We start from the raw sequence: 22,237 nt of genomic DNA, 5'->3' as shown, positions 1-22,237 counted from the left end.
AGTGATGTCTTAGAAGTGACCATGACAACAAACTGACCAGTGATGTCTTAGAAGTGACCATGACAACAAACTGACCAGTGATGTCTTAAAAGTGACCATGACAACAAACTGACCAGGATGTCTTAAAAGTGACCATGACAACAAACTGACCAGTGATGTCTTAGAAGTGACTATGACAACAAACTGACCAGTGATGTCTTAGAAGTGACCATGACAACAAACTGACCAGTGATGTCTTAGAAGTGACCATGACAACAAACTGACCAGTGATGTCTTAGAAGTGACCATGACAACAAACTGACCAGTGATGTCTTAAAAGTGACCATGACAACAAACTGACCAGTGATGTCTTAGAAGTGACCATGACAACAAACTGACCAGTGATGTCTTAAAAGTGACCATGACAACAAACTGATCAGTGATGTCTTAAAAGTGACCATGACAACAAACTTACCAGTGATGTCTTAAAAGTGACCATGACAACAAACTGACCAGTGATGTCTTAGAAGCGACCATGACAACAAACTGACCAGTGATGTCTTAGAAGTGACCATGACAACAAACTGACCAGTGATGTCTTAGAAGTGACCATGGCCACAAACTTACCATGACTTGATACTGACCAATGAAGATCTTAAAGTGACCATGACTACATATTGACCATGACTTCATGAAGAACAGTACAGTGATGACCTTAAAGTGACCACAACCTCATACTGGCCACAAACTTACACTGTCCATAACCACATACCAGGGCAAGAAACTTATTTTTAAAACCACTTGCCCGAATTTGAGATATTAGTCTAATTTTACCTAAAACAGGATAATTAACATTAAAACCGGGCAAGTTTACACCAATATTCACTTGCCCGGGAGCATATTTTACTGGTCTCGGGCTATCAGACCTGGGATATTTCTTGCCCTGCATACAGATTATAAAGTTACATTGACCTTGACCTCTTATTGGCAATATCCTTTCATTGACCTTGACCTTATATTGACCATGAATATGCATACATTGTATAGGTACTAACAATGATGAATTTTTGCTTGCTATGATTTTACATCTAACATGATCTGATACATACAATGAATTTATACTGAACAGTTTTCTATTGATCGTGAAATACTGATATGGTTTCCATCTTAACAAGTGTCTCATGATTGATATTTAACAGGAAGAAGCTGGCTCGAGGTGGCCAGAGGCTTGGAACAAATAACTTCCAAGGGACTGTAAGAAGACAAGGTAATTATAAAATGTTGATCATCCCCAGCAGTTTGAACACTGACTCACTTGTGATATTTTGCTTGCAATGACTGTTCACTGTGTGTACTTGTCAAGAATCAAAATATCTTTGTGATTGTTTAATAGAAGCCTAAGTTTGAGTACCAGTACACAGACAATATTTCTTCACGTGATTTCATATGAACCAGGGATTTCTTGTGAAATTCATCTGAAATTTTATGGCATTTATGTGAAATTAACTTTCTTTGTCCTGGTTCACATAAGTAAACATGTACAGGGTATATGAAGGCATTTTTTTTCAAAATGAGCTCTTGTTAGTAAGATCAAGTTTTACAGTTCTAGATGTTTTTGTTTTAAACCATAATTCAACCCAGGGGAGATAAATTGATCTTGTGACGGAAATCAGGTGGCTATCCTCAATAAAAATCTACAATAAAAGATGGCAACGCAACTTCTTTATGCATAAATATCCTATTCTTATGAACAACATTTTTCTGTGAGCTTATCTTCGCATATTACAGAGTTATCTGTCCTTGCGGATAGGTATCAGTTTTGATGTTGTTATATTATAAGTGAAAATGACATCAATTTCACTGAAAAATATGACGTTTCGTTCACAAAATAATGATACATCACAATTTTTTCTTCCCACAAGGGCAGATAACTCTGTAATATGCAAACATGGAATATTCTAATTATGATATTTCAGATTTATTTCCTTTGAATTTGTAGGTGGCGGTCTGATCATGACACAAAACATGTGGATAGATATTGCTAACAATGAGTCAAAAAATGGTAAGTAAAATGTTCCCAGATTCCTGAAAAATCTTAGAAAGAATATTAAAGGTAGGTTATTGTATAGGTAAAATGAAACTACATTGTAAAGTCAGAATAATGCTTTCAGAATTTCAGAACGAGTCAGTTTAGTGTTTCATCAATTTACCAGTACATCAAATTCCCCAGACATTTGCTTATAGCAACAGCCAAGACCAATGAGCTCTGAAGACTATTTTTTTTCGTTATCCTGTTTGGTGATCTTTATAGACAGATTTGACTGTAGATGTTAGCTAAATGTGATGCCATGGTTCCAACACATGGTATCATCGTAATCACCAATACCATTTACTATGGGAGTAACATTATGATTTTGTGAAAATTAATTATGTTATATTATAACACAAGTCCTAAGGGGAGATAATTTTAATTCATTACAAGAAACATTACTGGTAGGAGTTTGTAGGAGAATGATGCGATGTTATGTAATCAAACCTCATGTTTATAACAGTGTCTGTGATTAGTTGAAACACGTCACATGATGGTGAAATAAAACATCTGATTTCCCTCAGGGGAAATAAAACATAGTATTTCCCTGGGGTGTGTGCCCCTATAGTGACCGCCCGTCTTTCACACAGAGTTATCTCTCCTTTCAATTACACAACAATGACGGGCGAAGAGTAAAACATCATTTTTCACTCATCCCAAGTCTAAGTAATATTTAACCCTAAGTAGTGAATCGCGAATTTTCAGAATAAATAATAAACAATTTATGTCCCTGGTGGCAGTGTGTTATGAAGGTTTATTTGGGCAAGCCCTTAGGAAATATCACACCTTCAGGTAAATAGATAAGCAATACCATGGGTGATCAAACGCAATATTTACATTGGTTGATCCAGAATTCACGGAAATGCTCTATTAAGCTGGGTATACAAGTAGCTAGGAGGGTGATACAAGATCTTTTCTCACACATGTGTGATACAAACCAACAAAAAGTATTCAGCGTAATTAGTTGTATCACTATTGTAACAAAGCATAGGTATGTGTGATAAACCTCCATATCACACTGCCACCGGGGACATAAATGCCTAATAAAGGTAATAAAATAATTAAGTGCCAATATTATAGTTACATAAATGTAGGGGAGATAACTGTAACATGAGAGTAACATTATGGGTTTGTGTGAAAATGATGCTAGGCTCTAACACTGGATAATGACATAATGACTAACACCAGTTGCTAAGGGGAGGTATCTATAATGAAAGCAATTTTTCTTGTGAGAGTAACATGCCCTGCACTTTACCAAGGGGAGATAACTATTTTTTTACCTGTGAGAGTAATAACTGTGTATCATGAAAGTAGCATACACCTTAATCGTTAAAGGAACAATTCAGTGAGGCTAACTTTGTTTCATAGCCACAAAGCAAATTATGGCATAAATGTTGTTCTACATTCCATATAAAACATATAACAAAATGTATTGAAAAATTCAGCAACATTGTTAGTATTTTAATTGTTAGCGTTAAAATTCCAAATCATATAGCAGAAGGATTAAGCACGTAAAATATATATGCAGTACTCAAACCTGAGTCAATGTCACGTAGGTTTAACAAATGCAATATACATAACCACTGAGTTGATGAAATTTTTTTTAAGACAGCAGCAATTTTTTGGGTCGCTTCCAAAGATCACCAAAACTTGACCCCAAATGTGATATTGTCTAGATCCTCTTTATCAAACGTAGTGATAATAAGGATCTGTATCTTAATCAGATTGCAATATTACAGTGAATGGGTGGTTAATACATTTCAAAACTTTAAAAAAAAAAATCATATAATTGATGTTTTATTTACTTTTCTCACCAAGTAACAATTAAATCTCACATTTAATTTCATGTTTTTCTCTTACAGCTCGTTCCTTGACTCTTCCAAAGGGGCGTGGCATCGACACAATCTTTGTAATAGACATCTCGGAAAGTATGTCTGGACGTCCATACGAAAAAGCTGTAAATATCGTCCTAACATTTCTTGATAGTAAGTTTTATTTCAGTCTTTGCACAATCTTTCTTCATCGTTAATTGAAAAATACTCTTACTTTTAAGCCAGGCGCTCTTTTATGTGTCGATTAGAGCTGAAACGAATATTCGAATATTTGCAAATGAATACCTATTGAGGAATATTCGAATAGTAAAATAGCATTAAAATATTCTATAAATATTTACCTCCCTAATGACAGATTAATATGTCGTTATTCACATGTGTCACTCGTATTTACTCGTCACTTTAGCAAAGTTATGTATCAGATAAATATCGGTAAAAGCGTTTAAAAGAAATAATATATACTGAACATATGATAAAGATGAAAATAATTACGTACCAGATGTATATTCAATCATGAAATGATTTAATTCACAAAAATAATAAAATTTCAAACAATAAGTTAATTATATCATTTAAATATTTTGCATGTGCAAAAAATGTTCGTAGACTGTGTAAAAACGATCATCTGACTGACTGCCAACTTGCACATGTATTTTTTACACATAGTCAGTATTTCCAGGGATTCTGTCAAATAATGTAGCTGTATTTTAACTAAATGGTCAGCAATCAATTTTATTCATGTAAAATACAGGTATTTTAGGGCATAATACGAATGTTATAAACATTACACTTTAGTAAAACATCGTTTAATTGATCTCTTCAACGACATGCATTTGCTCAATACACAAAGGATAAAGCCCATATTTACTTCCGGTACAGAAGCGAGCAGGAAACTTGAATGAGTACGGAGAGTTTGAGAGTTTCAAAGATCTTTGACATTAAGGTCCGAATATTCGAATACTATTCAAATACATCAAATGAATATTTGAATATCAAAATCTGCTATTTGTTTCAGCTCTAGTGTGGATATAAAGGATAGGGATATTCAAGTGTTGATATAACAAAAGATGGTGACATTTTTGGCATGCTCACAGAGTACATTATTTTGTGACTTTTCAGCCAGAATATCACATTCATTTAATTACAGACATGAAATACTGTAGTTATGTGTTTTTTATTCTGTATTTGCATATTAGTTACAAGTTTTTCGGAGAAAATGTTGTAAATTTGGCTCACAAAATAAAGACATATCCACAAGGGAGCTTATATGCAAAAACAGAAGTGTTTGTATTGAATGAGCTTTCATGAGAAAAAAGTTTGATTTTTTGTTTATAAAGGCTACTAAGACTATGAGCAATTATTATTTGATCTCTATGTACACTTGTGATATTTGATTTATTAACTTGACTGTAAAGGTTTACATTTTAAATATTTTAGTGTACAAAACCATATTAAAAAATCAGTGTTTCACTACAGTGAAAAAATATCAGGAAAATGAAATTCACAGAGTCTAGTTGTGAGTCTGATAGCAGAATTTGATGTTAATTCACAGTTATTGAGAATATCAAAAAACGTCATCAACTGAGTGAAAGTGTTGCCTTGGTAACGGTTGGACACAAGACAGAAGTGCTACATCACCTGACATGTGATTACAGTGTGCTGAGGACAAGTCTTGGTAGGTCAATCCCTAGATAATGTAAAATTGTCTCCCCTACACCCTACCACTCAGTTCTTGACTTGGTAGGTGATAGACCTACCAAGGTAATGTAAAATTGTCTCCCCTACACCCTACCACTCAGTACTAGACTTGGTAGGTCTATCCCTAGATAATGTTAAATTGTCTCCCCTACACCCTACCACTCAGTACTAGACTTGGTAGGTCTATCCCTAGATAATGTTAAATTGTCTCCCCTACACCCTACCACTCAGTACTAGACTTGGTAGGTCTATCCCTAGATAATGTTAAATTGTCTCCCCTACACCCTACCACTCAGTACTAGACTTGGTAGGTCTATCCCTAGGTAATGTAAAATTTTCTCCCCTACACCCTACCACTCAGTACTAGACTTGGTAGGTCTATCCCTAGGTAATGTAAAATTGTCTCCCCTACACCCTACCACTCAGTACTAGACTTGGTAGGTCTATCCCTAGATAATGTTAAATTGTCTCCCCTACACCCTACCACTCAGTACTAGACTTAGTAGGTCTATCCTTAGATAATGTAAAATTGTCTCCCCTGACTCCCTTTATGTTAAATTTTGCAATATATGTATATGTACTATAACCTATCATATACATAAAAAGATATCTGGAATTCATTGTTTTCCATAGATCAAAGAGTTCTAATGATGTGGATTATTGTATCTTTATTGTACGTCATTAATAGCAATGTGTGAATTCATCATTGGTTAAGCCTCGTCAAAACAAAGTTTGAGCTAAAATATTATTCTATTTTAACATTTTGTTCTAGGTTCTGTACAGGTGGGCGGGCGTACTACTGTGATGGCTGGTCTCTTCATGGCTCTGGCTGCCATTAATGGCCGGGGTTAGTATGTACACAATTTTACGTGAATCTTCCTTAAATCGATTGTGAAACAAGTTATACAACTTATATAAATCCCTTTTGATGGCCCAATTTAAATACCCAATGAGTCAAAAAGAAACCAACTTGATTTCACAAAGGAACTCACTTGATCAGGCAGGTATCCCGAGATTTTTTCATGTCCATGCAGCAAATGGAATCCTGACTGGCAAGGTCAAAGGTATATGGCTTACGTAATTAAACAGCAGACTTCTCGGGATTTTGTGTGCAAAATACATGAATTGTTCTCTTTGTGATAAGGAAAATGTTTATGTCAAGATGATGCCTTACTTTGTGTAAAGGAGAGATGTATATTGGATAGGTGTAACAAAAAAAAATAATTTCACTTCTTCAAATGTCTGTATACAGGATCAATCACGGTGATGAATGGCTGCCGCGTCCATCCCAGAATTGTCCTACTGACGGACGGAAAGTTCACAGACTCAGAATCAACGACAGGACCAGATAGCAGCATGTACGACCAACAAGAGGTACGCATCCTTCGTCAACAGCATGTAGATGATTTATACATATAGAAATACCCTCAAAATAATTAGAATGATTTTTAGCTCGCCTATTCGAAGAATAGGGGGAGCTAATGTTGTCACCCCGGCGTCGGCGTCAGCGTTGGCGTCCCATTTCATGTTAAAGTTTTTGAGCAAGTTTCTGTTTCGTCAATTGTTAAAGCTTAAGTCATCATAAATGTTTATGATTTTATTTTCCTAATGTGTATGGATGCTGAACGTGATAATACAACCAACTTGGGGCCCTTTAGGGGGTTTTTGAGTCTGTTAATTTGTCATATTTCCATGTTTAGATAGTAAATACTTGAACATCAACTTCTTCTGAATAGGCGTGCTTTGCTGTTCTCCAACAGCTCTTGTTAGTATCCTGATTTATTAGAAGCATTTTGTTTTTATCATATATTCTCAAAACTTAAATTTGCATACTGAATTAACCTGATTTGTTAATTACTTTGATACATCTCCAGAATCATCAACAAATCATTAATAGATTTAATTTCTTTAACAGGTTAGCCTGTTTAAACTGACGTAACTATTTGTGACCTTTTCAGATATTGGCTAGGCCTAAAATTAAAATTGCATTTGTTTTGTGTTTGATGAGCCTGGAGTTAAAGAAGTTTGTGTGTATACAAATATTAATTTAATATGTTGAAAGTTGTTGTTGTTGATTGATAGATTTATAGTGAGATTGTGGTTAATATAAAGATCGATGATCATAACCTGACCTGTGAGATTGTGGTTAATATAAAGATCGATGATCATAACCTGACAGTTTGGCTTATTTATGATTATAACATACTTTATTAAGATTTTTGTTTTTGGTTTCTATATAGATTGATGATGAGATACTACACCTAGCAGCCAGACTGGGCACCGAGCATCATCCCATTCACTGTATAAATGTTGGTGAATTGGAAAAAAAAACCCAGTACGTATTAAATATAATCAAGATAAGAAAAGATATTGAATTATTATGTTAAGTGTTTGACTTCTGACCGGTGATGAATGCTTGCATCTGCTTAATTGTTGACGTCATAATTAATTGTTGATGTCATAAACAGTGGCATGCCAGATCCCAATATCCTTTTGATGAAAGTCTTCCTCACGAACAGCTGTCGTAATTATATGATAGCGGATCAGGTAACAAAACATATTCGTCAACAGTCCAAAAGATGAAGAACATAAAACAATTGAAAATAATATGTTTTAGGAAATATTGAAGAAGATTGCTGAGATATCTGAAGGAAGCGTTATTGGTCATGATCAAGCCAGCATAAAAAGATTGGCTCGCCATTTCAAAAACATGGTAAGTATGTACACAGGTATATGGTTAGCTAAGTACATAATACTTCACATGCACTCAACCTCTGAGTAGCAAATTACAAAAAAAAAAACAAACAAAAAAATATCAGGTGGGGCAATACGTCATTTTCGAGGTACCGTTTAGCCAGTTATTTTCGAGTACCAAAATTTTCGCGGTTTGATCTAAAAATGATATGTTATTGATGGTAAATTTTGGCGATATGAATTTAAGTGTAGATCATTCAACCATTTTTTTTAATATTTCGTTGCTAAAATTTTTGCAATCCTAGCAATGTCCCGCGAAATCGCAAAAATATTTTCACGCAGAAATAACATCTCACAAAAAGTAACTGGCTACATGATACCAAAATGATTTAGGTTATGTACATTTTATTGTCAATTAGTCCCACCTTTCAGTGTCAAATTGTGATGTCACATTTTGATGTGATGTTCATAACGTCACAATCACCATGAGTTGAGACTACTTCACAGTAAATTGTGCTTTACCCACATTGTCTTGAAACCTCTGAATTGACGAGTACTGGCCATTGATTTTATATTGATGATTTTTCTCCTGGTACTCTTTCTTTTTTACGCCCTAAAGTGACATTGACTGTCAATATTTAGGAGGTAAAACAAAAAATTACAAATTGAGATCTAAACCAAGTTTTTTTTCAGATGTAATGACATTAAATATTAAAAGTAGTCTATTAATTTCCTTGATCTTTCACAGGCTGCAGTAACGCGCATGCGAAGGAACTTTTCCCTGAACTGGAAGAACAGGAAAGATTTTGAAAATGTTGTGCATAGCTATGAGAGTGATGTGGAACAGGCAGATATTGTGAGTATTTTTAACCCTTCTTCTCCTCGTAACTCCTAACTCCACCTTGAAAAAAAGGTAGGGCGTGAGAGTACTATGTGTTACCTATGTAAAAAAAAAAATTGTAAATTGTTAACCAATGTGATTTTTGGTTATATCTTGGTTTGAATTCTAAAAGGCAAATCTTTCATTTCAGTTAGGTAATTCATAATCTAAGAGAAACAATTTGAAAATGCTTATCAAGATTTATTGTTGGTAGGATAGTGTAGTGTTAAAGTTACTCGCCTTTCACCTAGCTGTTCAGGGTTTGATCCCTAGCCATGGCCATGAAAAGGTCCGGGCCTGGGTCACCTGCCTGATCATTTAGATTTTCTCTAGGCACTCCACGGCCATGAAAAGGTCCGGGCCTGGGTCACCTGCCTGATCATTTAGATTTTCTCTAGGCACTCCAATTTCCTCTTACTCTGCGACCTTCACACACTTTCATCTGGGCCATCGAAAGTGATTTGTTTAAATTTTATAACTTGTTTGTAACCGATGTAAAATAACTAAAATTTATTTATCTATCAAGATTTATTGTTTGAGGAGGAATTCATCAAATTGAATATTTTTTTGGCCGATTTATAATATGACAGTATCCGATATATGATATAGATAAATGCTGACATTTCTGTTAAGTGTTTTAGGTTACAATTTTATCAATATACTGTTACAGGACGACATGATGGAAATACTACAATATAAGTTGACAGATACTGTCGAGGCGGACGCTGAGTATTTAGATGGGTCTGCGCCCAACCTAGGTACGCGAGTTGTGAGAGGACCGGAGTGGAACAGTGGTAACCAGGACAAAGGAGGGCCTGGGACGGTCGTCAGGCATTCTCGCAAACAAGGTATAAAATGTAGCAACTTCTGGCAAATCTGTCAAAAGTGTCATTACAGTACAGTGAAATACTGTCAAATTTTTTAAACAACAAAACAAATCTGTTAAAACATACAATTTTTGAAATCTGTCAAAGTACTGAACTTTCCAAAATTCAGTTATACTAGATATTGTCTATTGATCATAGTATATTTAAAAAAACAGTTATCAGTTATCTATAAGAAAAATTTCATTTATCCAACAATGCCCCTGACCTTTGACCATTCACTGGTGTTTTGTAGGTCACGTCATTGTAGAGTGGGACTATACTAGAATAAGAGGAGAATATAGCTATCAAGTGGAAAACAGACAGATTGTCACTAGTCAGGTACAGCGAATCCTCACAGACGACGATTTGATCGCACCGGGCTGTCTCGTGTGCCGTGGTGATGATTGGCAGTGGGGATTCCAAGATGGAGGACCTGAAAACGTTGGAGTTGTGTATGACGTACAACAGAGTGGTCTTGTACATGTGAGTACATGCGTACTGTCATTATATTCATATGTGATTATATTACATAAACTAATATTTGTCCTTAATCTTTGGCATTAAGGTTTAATAATAAATAATATACTATTTACCAATAATAAAAAAAATATTGTTCCAGGTCCGTTGGCCGAATGGACATAGTAACTGGTACAGGTTTGGGGCCGAAGGAATGTTTGATGTCCAGATATGGTAAGTTACATTTCGTCTCTTTACTGTATTTGCTGTGATTACCGCCCCTCCCTATAAGAGCCCCTCCACTCTTCTGGAGAAAGAAGAAAGTAATAAATGCTGCTCCCTTCCCATTCCATTGATATGACTATATTTTACAACTTTGTGATGCTTATACATGCAACATCAGCATTGTATCCCATATTACTTGAACTTGTGAGTCTTTCACATGTGAATTACAACGTTATGCATCTTAAAGGAAAGACGGCATATGCACATTAAATGTGCATTTTGTATTTGAAAGAATTAAAATATGACTTTTTTTTTATTTTAGAGATTTTTCTTCCACAACTTACATTTTAGTTCTTTAAGAAATGCCCCCTTTTGTTATAATTTTTGAGACTGGTGTGTTCACAAAAGTGAGATGTGTAAATGTACGATAAAGATTGTTGGCTATATTTTTCAGGGAACCATATGATATCCCAAATGGATTTGCAGGATCACCAACTGTGTTTCAACCAAGGGAGACTTTTTTGCCGCCAAAGCCAAGCAAAGCACAAATGGTGACGTCTGCCTCTAGTCATAAAGAGGAAGATCCTGTCTATGTTATACCTGATGAAGATGTTCAAGCTGACCTAGGGGGTGATGAAGTGTCTCCTAGTACTACTGACCTAGGGGGTGCTGAAGTGTCTCCTAGTACTGCTGTGAAAGATGAACCCCAAAGTAACAGGCCTGAGGCAGAAATGGTAACGTCTGCTGTGTCAGGGCCAGAGATGGATAGAAAGCATGTTCTTCCGCCAAACGACATGTCACCATCAGCTCCGTCGGCCTCAGCACCAGTCAGCGTACCTGGGCCATCATTTAACCAGCCAACGTCACTGAGTGATCAGACGGATTTGTCAATAGATCATGCAACGATCAAGATTCAAAGAAACAAAACTCGTAAGTACAGTAAAACAGGTGTATAATGCACACTCATACAACAAAACATTCCCTGTCTTACAGTTAAGGTTATGTAGTAAGTGTATAATGAATAATGTTTAGGCCAAAGTGATTTTGTTGGTACTCAGATGTCTGTTATAACCTTGTTTTACTGTAGTTTTATTATGATTGGAAATTTCTCTTTTGGTCTTGATTTTTAATATTGATGCATCAATAACACTTTAGTCAGAATGTAACATTTTACCCTGCTCAGCTATGAATGTAGAACTCAACTCAATTAGTCGTTTTCTACTACTAGAATGCAATTAAATTATTAAAAGATTGCTTTTGGAAAACAATAGCTAGAAATCAATGTACATTATCTGTAACAATTTGGACTCCCTTAAAAACAGGAGATTTTGTGTGTCTTATGTGTGTGTGAATATGTGTCTTTTTTGTATTTTGTTTTCCTTGCTAGAAAGTAGGTTTCAAAAAAAATAAAAATTTCACAAAACAGACAATAGTACAACTTTAGCCTAACAATGAAACTTTTGATGAAGTTGTTTTCTTTTGTTTTTAATTTGAAGATTTAGAAATGGAAGCAATGCATGCCACAAGGGTAAAGACACCAGATGTTCGATTGAAAATCCCTGAATTTTCTGATCATTCCACAGATTCATTACCAGTTAACTCCCCTGAGTTATCTCCTGGGGAGAGCTCGAGGCCAAGTCAAACATTGTCGTCCGGAGCAGATTCTAAAGAGGTTTACGCAGAAGATGTGGAATGGAGTTGGTATAATAAAAATCTTAACAAATGGATTGCATTCTCAGAGGCCTGTACAAAAGACCTTGAGCTGGAAAAACAGAAAAATAGAAAACACAGCAGCAAGAATGTCAAAATAGATGGACAATGGTAAGATTTCCAAAATTAAGAAGAAAATGTTTTCCTTTAATTTTTAGCTCACCTGGCTGGCCCACGGCGTCGTAAATCGTCGTACTAGTCCGTCGTCGTCCGTCTCACATTTCCTTTAATCGAGTCCTAGAGTTCTGCATGGATTCTAACCAAATTTTGCCAGAAACATCCTTTTGGGAAGGGAAACAGAGTTTGTATAAATTTTGGCTCTGACCCCTCAGGGGCAGGGGGCAGGGGCCCAATATGGGAAATAGAGGGAAATCTATAAATCGCTACTTGTCCTAGAGTTCTGCATGGATTGAAACCAAATTTGGCCAGAAACATCCTTTGGGGAAGGGGAACAGAGTTTGTATAAATTTTGGCTCAGGCCCCCCGGGGGCAGGAGGGGCAGGGGCCCAATAGGGGAAATAGAGGTTAATCTATAAATCGCTACTGGTCCTAGAGTTCTGCATGGATTGAAACCAAATTTGGCCAGAAACATCCTTGGAGGAAGGGAACAGAGTTTGTAAAAACTTCGGCTCTGACCCCCGGGGGCAGGAGAGGCGGGGCCCAATAGGGGAAATAGAGGTAAATCTATAAAACGCTACTAGTTCTAGAGTTCTGCATGGATTGAAACCAAATTTGGCCAGAAACATCCTTGGGGGAATAGGAACAGATTTTGAATAAATTTTGGCTCTGACCCCCCGGGGGCAGGAGGGGCAGGGCCCAATAGGGGAAATAGAGGTAAATCCTATAAATCGCTACTGGTCCTAGAGTTCTGCATGGATTGAAACCAAATTTGGCCAGAAACATCCTTGGGGGAAGGGGAACAGAGTTTGTATAAATTTTGGCTCTGACCCCCCGGGGGCAGGAGGGGCGGGGCCCAATAGGGGAAATAGAGGTAAATCCTATAAATCGCTACTTGTCCTAGAGTTCTGCATGGATTGAAACCAAATTTGGCCAGAAACATCCTTGGGGGAAGGGGAACAGAGTTTGTATAAATTTTGGCTCTGACCCCCCGGTGGCAGGAGGGGCGGGGCCCAATAGGGGAAATAGAGGTAAATCTATAAATCGCTACTAGTCCTAGAGTTCTGCATGGATTGAAACCAAATTTGGCCAGAAACATCCTTGGAGGAAGGGGAACAGAGTTTGTGTAAACTTCGGCTCTGACCCCAGGGGGCAGGAGGGGCAGGGCCCAATAGGGGAAATAGAGGTAAATCCTATAAATCGCTACTAGTCCTAGAATTCTGCATGGATTTTAACCAAATTTGGCCAGAAACATCCTTGGGGAAATAGGAACAGATTTTGAATATATTTTGGCTCTGACCCCCGGGGGGCAGGAGGGGCAAGGCCCAATAGGGGAAATAGAGGTAAATCCTATAAATCGCTACTGGTACTAGAGTTCTGCATGGATTGAAACCAAATTTGGCCAGAAACATCCTTGGAGGAAGAGGAACAGAGTTTGTGTAAACTTCGGCTCTGACCCCCGAGGGCAGGAGAGGCGGGGCCCAATAGGGGAAATAGAGATAAATCATATAAAACGCTACTAGTTCTAGAGTTCTGCATGGATTGAAACCAAATTTGGCCAGAAAACATCCTTGGGGAAATAGGAACAGATTTTGAATATATTTTGGCTCTGACCCCCCGGGGGCAGGAGGGGCAGGGCCCAATAGGGGAAATAGAGGTAAATCCTATAAATCGCTACTGGTCCTAGAGTTCTGCATGGATTGAAACCAAATTTGGCCAGAAACATCCTTGGAGAAACAGAGCAGAGTTTGTATAAATTTTGGCTCTGATCCCCCGGGGGCAGAAGGGGCGGGGCCCAATAGGGGAAATAGAGGTAAATCCTATAAAACGCTACTATTTCTAGTGTTCTGCATGGATTGAAACCAAATTTGGCAAGAAACATCCTTTGGAAAGGGAAACAGAGCTTGTATAAATTTTGGCTCAGACCGCCCGAGGGCAGGAGAGGCTGGTCCCAATAGGGGAAATAGAGGTTAAATCTATAAATCGCTACTAGTCCTAGAGTTCTGCATAGATTGAAACCAAATTTGGCAAGAAACATCCTTGGAGGAAGGGGAACAGAGTTTGTGTAAACTTCGGCTCTGACCCCTGGGGGCAGGAGGGACAGGACCAAATAGGGGAAATAGAGGTAAATCCTATATATCACTACTAGTCCTAGAATTCTGCATGGATTGAAACCAAATTTGGCCAGAAACATCCTTCGGGGAAGAGGAACAGATTTTGAATATATTTTGGCTCTTACCCCCTGGGGGCAGGAGGGGCAGGGCCCAATAGGGGAAATAGAGGTAAATCCTATAAATCGCCACTAGTTCTAGAGTTCTGCATGGATTGAAACCAAATTTGGCCAGAAACATCCTTAAGAGAAGTGGAATAGACTTTGTATAAATATTGGCTCTGACCCCCGGGGGCAGAAAGGGTGGTGCCCAATAGGGGAAGTAGACGTAAATATTCAATTTTCCTTCAGGAAAGAACAATGAATCTGTACTCAGAACATTACTTGACATTACAAACCAGGTGAGCGATACAGGCCCTCTGAGCCTCTTGTTGGTGTGAATTTTGTTTTTGGTGAAGATGAAACTCTTGCATGCGTAGAAACAAAGAACCTGTTGCCTGTTAGATATTTAGGCTATTTTTTAGGTCACCTGAGACGAAACTTGTGAAATATATGACCCTGGGGTCTCACGTTTCCCCCTGGGGAGGGGGTCAAGTTTACTATAGTTCATATAGGGAAAACACATTTATGAGCATGTTTTGCTCAATTTTCATTGGAAACGAGTCAAACTTGGTTAGAATTATTAGCCTGAGATAGCATTTTAATATCTTATCCATACTGGTCCTGGCCAACCCCGTGGGGGCAGAGGGGCGGGGCTAAAAAAGGGTCAAATAGGCTAAACCTTCAAAAATCTTCTTCTGAAATTCTGGAAATGGTAGAATCAAATACTTTTCATAAATAGAAAGGTCTTAAGGTCCTTTACAAAACTTGTGAATTATATGACCCTGGGGTCTCACGTTTCCCCCTGGGGAGGGGGTCAAGTTTACTATAGTTTATATAGGGAAAACACATTTATGAGCATTTTTTGCTCAATTTTTATTGGAAACGAGTCAAACTTGGTTAGAATTATTAGCCTGAGATAGCATTTTAATATCATATCCACATTGGTCCAGGCCGACCCCCTGGGGGCAGAGTGGGGGGGCCAAAAAAGGTCAAATAGGTTAAAACTTCAAAAATATTCTTTTAAAATTCTGGAAATGGTATAATCAAATACACTTTATAGATGAAAAGGTCTTAAAGTTTGTTTATAAAAATTGTAAATTATATGACCCTGGGGTCTCCTGTTTCCCCTTGGGGAGGGGGTCAAGTTTACTATAGTTTATATAGGAAAAATACATTAATGAGCATTTTTTGCTCAATTTTCATAGGAAATGAGTCAAACTTGGTTAGAATTATTAGCCTGAGATAGCATTTTAATATCATATCCACATTGGTCCTGGCCGACCCCCTGGGGGCAGAGGGGCGGGGCAAAAAAGGGTCAAATAGGCTAAAACTTCAAAAATCTTCTAAAATTCTGGATATAGTAGAATCAAATAATTATAGATGGAAAGGTCTTAAGGTGTTTTATAAAAATTGTGAATTATATGACCTTGGGGTCTCGCGTTACCCCCTGGGGAGGGGTCAAGTTTACTTTAGTTTATATAGGAAAAACATATTTGTGAACATTATTTGCCCAATTTTCATAGGAAATTAGTCAAACTTGATTAGAATTATTAGCCTAAGATATAGCATTTTAACATCCATATCCGTCCTCGATGACCTCCTGGGGGACCAGAGGGGCAGGACCAAACAGGGTCAAAATATTTAAAATTTCAAAAATACCTCTAAGTTCACAGGTTTGATGGAAGCAAATACTCTTCATAGTCTAAAATCAAATGTATAAGTCACTGACCAACTTCAAGGCCCAGAATATAGTGTTTATATGTCTTTAATATGTTTCATTATTTGTTTCATTATATATTCTAACTCAGGTGACCGTTAAGGCCCATGGGCCTCTTGTTTATAGTTCTATCTTTCATGTCACATCTCTTTATAACATTACATCTTGTTTTACCCCTATAAAATAGTTTCTATATAAATTATTGACAAAACTGCCAATTAATGAACTGTTCCGTCAAGCGGTCGAAAGACCTGTTAAAATCGACTGTTAAAATGTGCTGTTTGACCGGAGTGACGCCACACCTACAATTCGTGACGTCAATGCATTGTTTTGAGTCAAAAAGTATAACAAAAAAGTTATGGACTGGCCGGTATTTCGGGCAACAGATGATTTGTTGGACCCTCAAACAAAGGGCTGCCCTCGCCCATTGTCTTCGGGTCTAACAAATCATCTGTTGCCCTCAATCCCAGTCAACAACTGTATAATGTATCTTGAGACAGGAGTGTTTTTCTTACAGAAATTCCATTTTTCTATTAAAATCTAAAAAAGGATATGATTTTTTGGAGTCCAAAACATACTCTCAGGGGTCTGCTGGATTCTCTGATAACTTGTTTCACTCTCAAATATAAATTGGGCTGAGATACAGATTATTCATGTATTGACGTTTATTGACAGGTATCGAGTGTTCATTAATACCATGAAGCTACAGATGGTGAAGAGTCGAGAGAGCACACCAGTAAGGCGAGCAGGTATGTCATTGGACTTCATCTGTTTCTTAGTCTAAGCAACATTTTATTTTTCAATGAAGTACATTTAAATCACAATATATTATAAAGTTAGGATTCAGAAAAAAGTATAAAATACTTATATTAATCTGTCTCCTAAGTATATATACAGAGGATTCCCCTTATTTGAATAAGTCATTTTCCAAAAGAAAATTTTTGAATAACCGGAGTATTCGAATAGACGGAGATGGCACTTTACACCTCCATTTTACCCCCACATACATGTGAACAGGCAAATAGATATTGTATCGTTTGATTGATAAATACCTAAATTATTTACACTTAAAACAAACATCTAGTAATAATTTTCAAAGTCGTAAATTGATTTTATTATTTGATAACAAAAAATATTCCAATGTTAGATTATTGTTTATGTTAGATCGACATGTGAATCTTTGAGAAAAAGCTAGACGATCGATATCAAATGCAATAACTAAACATGATTGAATTTGTGTCTGCAATTCCGAACCTAAATAATAAACAAATTTATGTACATTTGCCTGGCAAAATGAGCTTATGATTAAACTTCAAAGTGCCGATCAACTAGCAGTGTTGACACATGTGTATGAAGTTATTTGATTATGTGGAGTCCTCTGTATATAGCAATAAATAAAGACTTACATCACCTGATCATAATCATTTTTTGTCGGCAGTGATCCCTCGAGCTATCCGAGGCATGAGAAAGGAACGTGTAGAAAAGTATATGAAACTCCTTGAGAAGGGAAAATACAAATCATCTAATATTCGTCTCATGGTGGTAGGCAACGATCGTGTAGGCAAGACCTCTCTCTGTCGTAATATGCTGGACGAACCAAACTTTGGAAATATAGAAGGCACAGACGGTATTGAAGTATTTGTGAACAGTTACCAAATCAACCTCGAAACTTGTGAGAAAAAGAAACTGGGAACTACAGAACATGACATCGCCATGCGGAAACTAGCTTCTGCAACAGTTCATGGCAAAGCCAAGAAAGATCAGGACGATGACATAGAGATAGATGTTGGTAAACATACGACAGAAGGTAGGCCTAAAAAACACTCCATTGTTATCATATAGCCCCAGTAAGGGTGGGTTAGCTCTACTTTGTTGGTGCCACAGTGACCATATGGTTAAGATGTCTTACACTTATAAGCATATTGAAGATCTCGCTTTAATCAGATTAAGATGTCATATTACCACAAGGCCTCCATCTTTGGGTTGCAAGTTTGAATCCCATGTAGGGTAGTTGCCAGGTATTGACCACTGGTCAGTGGTTTTCTGGGTACTTTACCCTACCAACAAACCTGATTTTGTGTAGAAGTTGGGGTTATTTCATCTTTGAGATACTTCTGCTTTGATTAATTAGCATGCTTATCATATACTTTATTTAGCTGGTTCTTGTCAATGTGATTTTGTGTGACCTTGACTTGGAGTTTTGATTAATAATAAAAATGATTTAGAAATAATTTTATTCACTCTGATACAGTGGTTTCAAGATCCCAATATGGCGTGGATAAGTACAATTTACAGTTGATTAGTCCCAACTTCTGATGGTTGTTATGTCACAAAATTCACATAAAAAGATTATGTCACAAATGAATCACCGGAAGGTGGGACAAATCATCAGTAAATTATACATTAACCGCTTTGTTTTAGGTACTCGAAACCAACCTATCATGAAATCATACACATTTAATTTAATCTAAAGTTTCTCATTATAAATGAAAAACACAAAATGTTTTACTTAGTATTAAAATAACTGATTCATTTAATGCTGTATATGAAATTTCTTACAACTTATACATTTTTAAATTTTAACATTATAGAGGAAGATTCAGTTCCACATTTTCAACAAATGTCCATGGATCTTCCAGGAAGTCGGTCACAGACCATGACCCCAATGGCCCCATACTCTACTTTAGAAGATAGGTTCGAACAGATTTCTATAAACCAGGATATTAAGATGACGGAGACGGCTCAGCCGACGAAAAGTAACTATGTTGTGTCTAAAACTGGTGAGATCATTATCCCAGAGTACGTGCGGAAAGACGTGGATCATATTCTTGACGAAGCTGGCAAGCTTCAGTCAGCTACAGATGAGAACACTGCATACCTATCCATGTGGGATTTTGGTGGTGAGAAAATTTTCTACGATACGCATCACATCTTCCTTAGCAACGATGCTGTCTATCTCCTGTGCTTTGATGTCGAAAAGTGTGAAACAAAGAAAGATTTTGGTAAGATTATTGTTTTATAATTTAACGAATTTTTAAACTCCTTTCTATTAGATAGAAGTTTAAGATAAGTTGAATTGTATGTTGAGAATTATGAAGTCCTGCAAGAGGGACAATTTTAAAAGTGGCACAGTCATTGGCTAGTATTCAACATGATTACATATAGTAACAGATAGGGTCATATTTCAACAAACTTATTGAAATTTGACTTGTAATTCTGCTCCACTACAATGCTCTACAATACACTCCAATACACGATCTAGCAACTTCCCATTTGAGGTCACCTCAGCATGACCCTTGGCCTTGAATCAGAGCATCTCAGGATGTACTATTAGCTAATATGAATTTAAGGCAAAGCCTCAGAAGAGCGCAGCTTTATGTAAAAGATTGTAACATCATAACTTTATATTGTCTACATTTTTCTACGAGATTAACAATGAAATATATTTCATTGACATGCACATAATATGAATAGTTAGAAAGAATTTGAAGTTATCCAAATACAGTCAAACCTCGATGATTCGAACTTCGATGAATCAAATTTCTTGCTGTATCGAACTTTTTGTCTGGTCCCGAATTTCTTCACTATATAACATTACTAACTAACCCATGTATGAATCGAAGTTTTATGAATCGAAGTTCTCGATGTATCGAACTTTTTTCATGGACCATTTGTTATAGAATCATAGGTAACTGACACTCGATGATTCGAATAAAAATTTACCTGTACAGATCAGGTACATTGTGTTTTTGTTGCAGAGCCTATATTATTCTGGCTACATTGTGTTTTTGTTGCAGAGCCTATATTATTCTGGCTACGTTGTGTTTTTGTTGTAGAGCCTATATTATTCTGGCTACATTGTGTTTTTGTTGCAGAGCCTATATTATTCTGGCTACATTGTGTTTTTGTTGCAGAGCCTATATTATTCTGGCTACGTTGTGTTTTTGTTGCAGAGCCTATATTATTCTGGCTACATTGTGTTTTTGTTGCAGAGCCTATATTATTCTGGCTACATTGTGTTTTTGTTGCAGAGCCTATATTATTCTGGCTACATTGTGTTTTTGTTGCAGAGCCTATATTATTCTGGCTACATTGTGTGTTTTTATTATTCTGGCTTGCAGAGCCTATATTATTCTGGCTACATTGTGTTTTTGTTGCAGAGCCTATATTATTCTGGCTACATTGTGTTTTTGTTGCAGAGCCTATATTATTCTGGCTACAGAGCCTATATTGTTTTTTTTTGTTGCAGAGCCTATATTATTCTGGCTACATTGTGTTTTTGTTGCAGAGCCTATATTATTCTGGCTACATTGTGTTTTTGTTGCAGAGCCTATATTATTCTGGCTACAATTGTGTTTTTGTTGCAGAGCCTATATTATTCTGGCTACATGTGTTTTTGTTGCAGAGCCTATATTATTCTGGCTACATTGTGTTTTTGTTGCAGAGCCTATATTATTCTGGCTACATTGTGTTTTTGTTGCAGAGCCTATATTATTCTGGCTACATTGTGTTTTTGTTTGCAGAGCCTATATTATTCTGGCTACATTGTGTTTTTGTTGCAGAGCCTATATTATTCTGGCTACATTGTGTTTTTGTTGCAGAGCCTATATTATTCTGGCTACATTGTGTTTTTGTTGCAGAGCCTATATTATTCTGGCTACATTGTGTTTTTGTTGCAGAGCCTATATTATTCTGGCTACATGTGTTTTTGTTGCATAGCCTATATTATTCTGGCTACATTGTGTTTTTGTTGCAGAGCCTATATTATTCTGGCTACATTGTGTTTTTGTTGCAGAGCCTATATTATTCTGGCTACATTGTGTTTTTGTTGCAGAGCCTATATTATTCTGGCTACATTGTGTTTTTGTTGCAGAGCCTATATTATTCTGGCTACATTGTGTTTTTGTTGCAGAGCCTATATTATTCTGGCTACATTGTGTTTTTGTTGCAGAGCCTATATTATTCTGGCTACATTGTGTTTTTGTTGCAGAGCCTATATTATTCTGGCTACATTGTGTTTTTGTTGCAGAGCCTATATTATTCTGGCTACATTGTGTTTTTGTTGCAGAGCCTATATTATTCTGGCTACATTGTGTTTTTGTTGCAGAGCCTATATTATTCTGGCTACATTGTGTTTTTGTTGCAGAGCCTATATTATTCTGGCTACATTGTGTTTTTGTTGCAGAGCCTATATTATTCTGGCTACATTGTGTTTTTGTTGCAGAGCCTATATTATTCTGGCTACATTGTGTTTTTGTTGCAGAGCCTATATTATTCTGGCTACATTGTGTTTTTTGTTGCAGAGCCTATATTATTCTGGCTACATTGTGTTTTTGTTGCAGAGCCTATATTATTCTGGCTACATTGTGTTTTTGTTGCAGAGCCTATATTATTCTGGCTACATTGTGTTTTTGTTGCAGAGCCTATATTATTCTGGCTACATTGTGTTTTTGTTGCAGAGCCTATATTATTCTGGCTACATTGTGTTTTTGTTGCAGAGCCTATATTATTCTGGCTACATTGTGTTTTTGTTGCAGAGCCTATATTATTCTGGCTACATTGTGTTTTTGTTGCAGAGCCTATATTATTCTGGCTACATTGTGTTTTTGTTGCAGAGCCTATATTATTCTGGCTACATTGTGTTTTTGTTGCAGAGCCTATATTATTCTGGCTACATTGTGTTTTTGTTGCAGAGCCTATATTATTCTGGCTACGTTGTGTTTTTGTTGCAGAGCCTATATTATTCTGGCTACGTTGTGTTT

At 36.7% G+C, this 22,237-nt stretch overlaps 1 protein-coding gene across 3 annotated transcripts in view; it reads left to right on the top strand.

Annotated features, from left to right (window-relative positions):
• LOC138333559 (uncharacterized) overlaps positions 1–22,237 on the top strand; it is a 43,905-nt gene that overhangs the window by 2,873 nt on the left and 18,795 nt on the right. The window contains exons 3-19 of one of the 3 annotated variants that reach the window (XM_069282014.1): positions 1,179–1,246; positions 1,979–2,041; positions 3,931–4,053; positions 5,453–5,575; positions 6,371–6,445; positions 6,851–6,972; positions 7,839–7,937; positions 8,216–8,311; positions 9,041–9,148; positions 9,843–10,020; positions 10,292–10,521; positions 10,658–10,728; positions 11,174–11,649; positions 12,216–12,540; positions 17,151–17,224; positions 17,914–18,282; positions 19,067–19,477. In XM_069282014.1, coding sequence (XP_069138115.1) covers positions 1,179–1,246; positions 1,979–2,041; positions 3,931–4,053; positions 5,453–5,575; positions 6,371–6,445; positions 6,851–6,972; positions 7,839–7,937; positions 8,216–8,311; positions 9,041–9,148; positions 9,843–10,020; positions 10,292–10,521; positions 10,658–10,728; positions 11,174–11,649; positions 12,216–12,540; positions 17,151–17,224; positions 17,914–18,282; positions 19,067–19,477 — 3,011 coding nt within the window. Of the gene's footprint in view, positions 1–1,178; positions 1,247–1,978; positions 2,042–3,930; positions 4,054–5,452; positions 5,576–6,370; positions 6,446–6,850; positions 6,973–7,838; positions 7,938–8,196; positions 8,312–9,040; positions 9,149–9,842; positions 10,021–10,291; positions 10,522–10,657; positions 10,729–11,173; positions 11,650–12,215; positions 12,541–17,150; positions 17,225–17,913; positions 18,283–19,066; positions 19,478–22,237 lie in introns of those variants that run through there. The other 2 variants (XR_011209998.1, XM_069282013.1) reach the window with 2 other exon arrangements.

The sequence above is a fragment of the Argopecten irradians genome, chromosome 10 (genome assembly GCF_041381155.1).
Source record: "Argopecten irradians isolate NY chromosome 10, Ai_NY, whole genome shotgun sequence".
Taxonomy (NCBI): Eukaryota; Metazoa; Mollusca; class Bivalvia; order Pectinida; family Pectinidae; genus Argopecten; species Argopecten irradians.
This window is presented reverse-complemented; position numbering and strand designations above follow the sequence as displayed.